At 46.7% G+C, this 3057-nt stretch overlaps 1 protein-coding gene across 1 annotated transcript in view; it reads left to right on the forward strand.

Annotated features, from left to right (window-relative positions):
- The window catches only part of EMH_0019610 (DnaJ domain-containing protein, related, related), a gene marked incomplete at both ends in the record, with an annotated part of 4896 nt that extends 2609 nt beyond the window's left edge, over nucleotides 1-2287 (forward strand). Inside the window, 6 exons of the mRNA XM_013501392.1 lie at nucleotides 59-257; nucleotides 376-565; nucleotides 799-857; nucleotides 970-1064; nucleotides 1460-2027; nucleotides 2243-2287. Coding sequence (XP_013356846.1) covers nucleotides 59-257; nucleotides 376-565; nucleotides 799-857; nucleotides 970-1064; nucleotides 1460-2027; nucleotides 2243-2287 — 1156 coding nt within the window. The remainder of the gene's footprint in view (nucleotides 1-58; nucleotides 258-375; nucleotides 566-798; nucleotides 858-969; nucleotides 1065-1459; nucleotides 2028-2242) is intronic.
- Between the last annotated feature and the right edge of the window lie 770 nt (nucleotides 2288-3057).

Below are 3057 nucleotides of genomic sequence, written 5' to 3' on the forward strand. Positions count from 1 at the left end.
CCTAAACCCTAGACCCATATGATGGGGTGCCTTCGGCACCCTTCTTTTGGTCGCTGAGAAGAGCAGCAACACCCACAGCAACAGCAGCACCAGCAATAACAGAATCTGCTGCGGCATCAGCAACAAAAGCCAAAGCAGCAGCAGCAGCAGCATCAGCAACAGCAGCAGCAGCAGCAGCAGCAGCAGTAGCAGCAGCAGCACCAGCACCAGCACCAGCACCAGCAGCAGCAGCAGCAGCAGCAGCAGCAGTATTGTGTGTATGTATGCATGCAGTCTTTTCTTCGAGGCTTATATTACTCTACTTCTCTGCGGGGGCAGCCGAGGGTTAGGGTTTTGTGTTTAAACACCCTTTTGTATGCTGCTGAGGCGCGCAAGAAGCTGCAGCAGCTGCAGCAGAAGCAGCAGCAGCAGCAGCAGCAGCAGCAGCAGCAGCAGGAGCAGCAGCAGGAGCTGCTGCAGCAGAAACAGGAGGAGACACAGGGAGAGATAGAAACAGCAGAGACAGAGCAGCAAACTGAAAAAGAAGAAGCAAGAAAAGAGGAAACAGAAGACGACACAGACCCAGGTACTCTAAACCCTAAACCCTAAACCCTAAACCCTAAACCCTTAGCCGCTAATCCCTAAACCCTAAAACTGATGAGAACACGGCCCCCAACCAGGCCCACTTCAGCTTATTTCAGGCTCCAGGGTTTAGGGTTTAGGGTCTAGCGTCTAGAGACTAGGGTTTAGGGTTTAGGGTCTAGGGTTTAGGGTTTAGGGTTTAGGGTTTAGGGTTTAGGCGTCTGCGTGTATGTACAGCCGGGCAATTTGAGTGGATGGAGCAGCAGCTGCAGGAGGCGCGTGAGCAGGGGCAGCAGGTGGGTGTTTTCATCTCTATCTAGGGTTTAGGGTTTAGGGTTTAGGGTTTAGGGTTTAGGGTTTAGGGTTTAGGGTTTAGGGTTTAGGGTTTAGGGTTTGGTGGTTGTGCAGGTGGTGATAGCGGGCCACATACCCCCCGGCTTCGACTCCCATCTGGGGCTGGGCTTCTCGCAGATGAGTCTCTGGCTGCCTCAGTATACAGAAAGGTACACACAAACCCTAAACCCTAAACCCTAAACCCTAAACCCTAAACCCTAAACCCTAAACACTTTTTCTAGGGGCCCGCGAGCTTGGGGGACCCTCAGCACGGGCCCCCCTATGCAGGGGGCCCCTTAAGAAGGGGCCCCGCCCCTCTTGTCATGGGGCCCCCCTTCTGAAAGGGTTTAGGGTTTAGGGTTTAGGGTTTAGGGTCTAGGGTTTAGGGTTTAGGGTTTAGGGTTTAAGGGTCTCCTGGGGGTCCCTTTTGGGTCCCCCCGTTTTCTCGTTTCCATTTGGTTTGTTTCTGTCTGCTTCTATCCTTTAGTGTCTAGGGTTTAGGGTTTAGGTTTTAGGGTTTAGGGTTTAGGGTTTAGGGTTTAGGGTTTAGGGTTTGTGTTGCTAGGTATCGTTCGCTGGTGACGCGCTACGCGGATGTGCATTTGGTGGAGGCCTTCGGCCACATTCATTTTGGGCGTTTGCGTTCCCTGGTGCCTAAGGAAGAGGAGACAGCAGCAGCAGCAGCAGCAGCAGCAGCAGCAGCAGCAGGGGCAGCAGCAGCAGGAGGAGAAGCAGCAGGAGCAGCAGATACCTCCTCGCATGCTGCAGCACCAGCAGCAGTAGTGCTGCTGGGGGCCCCTTCTCTGTCTCCTATTCACGGCAACAACCCGGCTCTGGGGGCCCTTATCTTTGGCCCTTCAGCAGCAGCAGCAGAAGCAGCAGAATCAGCAGCAGCAGCAGCAGAAGCAGCAGCAGCAGCAGCAGCAGCAAAGCAACGACATCTCCCTCTCGCATTAAAAGACTACATTCAGTTTAGTTTGCCTCTGTATGGTTTTGTGGGCCCCTGGGAGATCAACAGCAGCTCTGCTGCTGCTGCTGCAGCAGCAGCAGCAGCAGCAGCAGCAGCAGCAGGAGCAGCAGCAGAGCCGCAGTTTGCCTTCGAATACAGCCTGCAGCAGACGTTCTCCCCTTTTGTGGGTGCCAGCAGCTGGGCGGAGATAGAGAGAGAAGGGAGAGAGAAAGAGAATAAAGAAAAAAAAGAAAAAGAAAAAATAAAAATAAAAATAAAAAAAAAAGATATAAACGGAAACACAGCTTATATACTAGGCTTATCTATAAACTCCTCACCTATGGCATTCGCTCTATACGACTGGCACGCAGCAGCAGGGGGTCTGCGTGTGTCTAGCAGAGTACGCAGCTGCGAGATGCTTTCTTTCTCCGAGCAAGAACTTAAACAATGTCTAAACCCTAAACCCTAAACCCTAAACCCTAGAAAGGGGGGCTGTGAGGGTTTAGCGAGGATGAGGGTTTAGACATGTGCAGCAGAAAGAGAGAAAAACGATCGTTTTTTCTTTTTTTTCTGGTTTTTATTTTTTTTTCTTTTTTTGTTGTTTAAGGAGGAAATAACAAAAAAAGAAAAAAAAATATATAAACACATAATTTAATTTATATACAGTTTTATTTGTTTAGCGTATTGTATTTGTTTGTATGAAGTATGGAAATACGTATATATTTTCTTTATATAATATACGTAAAATATGTATTATATATATACATGTACATATTCATATATATAAATATATATGTATATATATATATAATATATATATATATAGTATATATATATTATATGTATGTGTGCGTTACTGTGTCGCCATTCATTTGGATGAAGTGTGCGCTATTATAATTTAATTTAATTGAATATATTCTAATTTAATTTATTTATTTCAACAAAAAATTAAATTTTAGTTTTTGTTTTGAGCTGTATATACACCCGAGAAAGAGCAAAGAGCTGCACCGCGATGCGTGCACCGATGGTCTTGCACAATCGACGTATTTCAGGTGTATTTTCACCGTTTAAAAGAGGCCAGAGAAAGTTTTAAACAATTTAATTAATTAAATTAAATTAATTTAATTTATTTTAATTAAATTCGTGCAGAAAAGCGAAAAAAAATGAACGCGGGTGCACTGGTGTGTAAAGCAGAAGACCCCCCCCCCCCCCCC

This window comes from Eimeria mitis, genomic scaffold (assembly GCF_000499745.2).
Source record: "Eimeria mitis Houghton genomic scaffold, Emh_scaff682, whole genome shotgun sequence".
In the NCBI taxonomy this organism is placed as follows: domain Eukaryota; phylum Apicomplexa; class Conoidasida; order Eucoccidiorida; family Eimeriidae; genus Eimeria; species Eimeria mitis.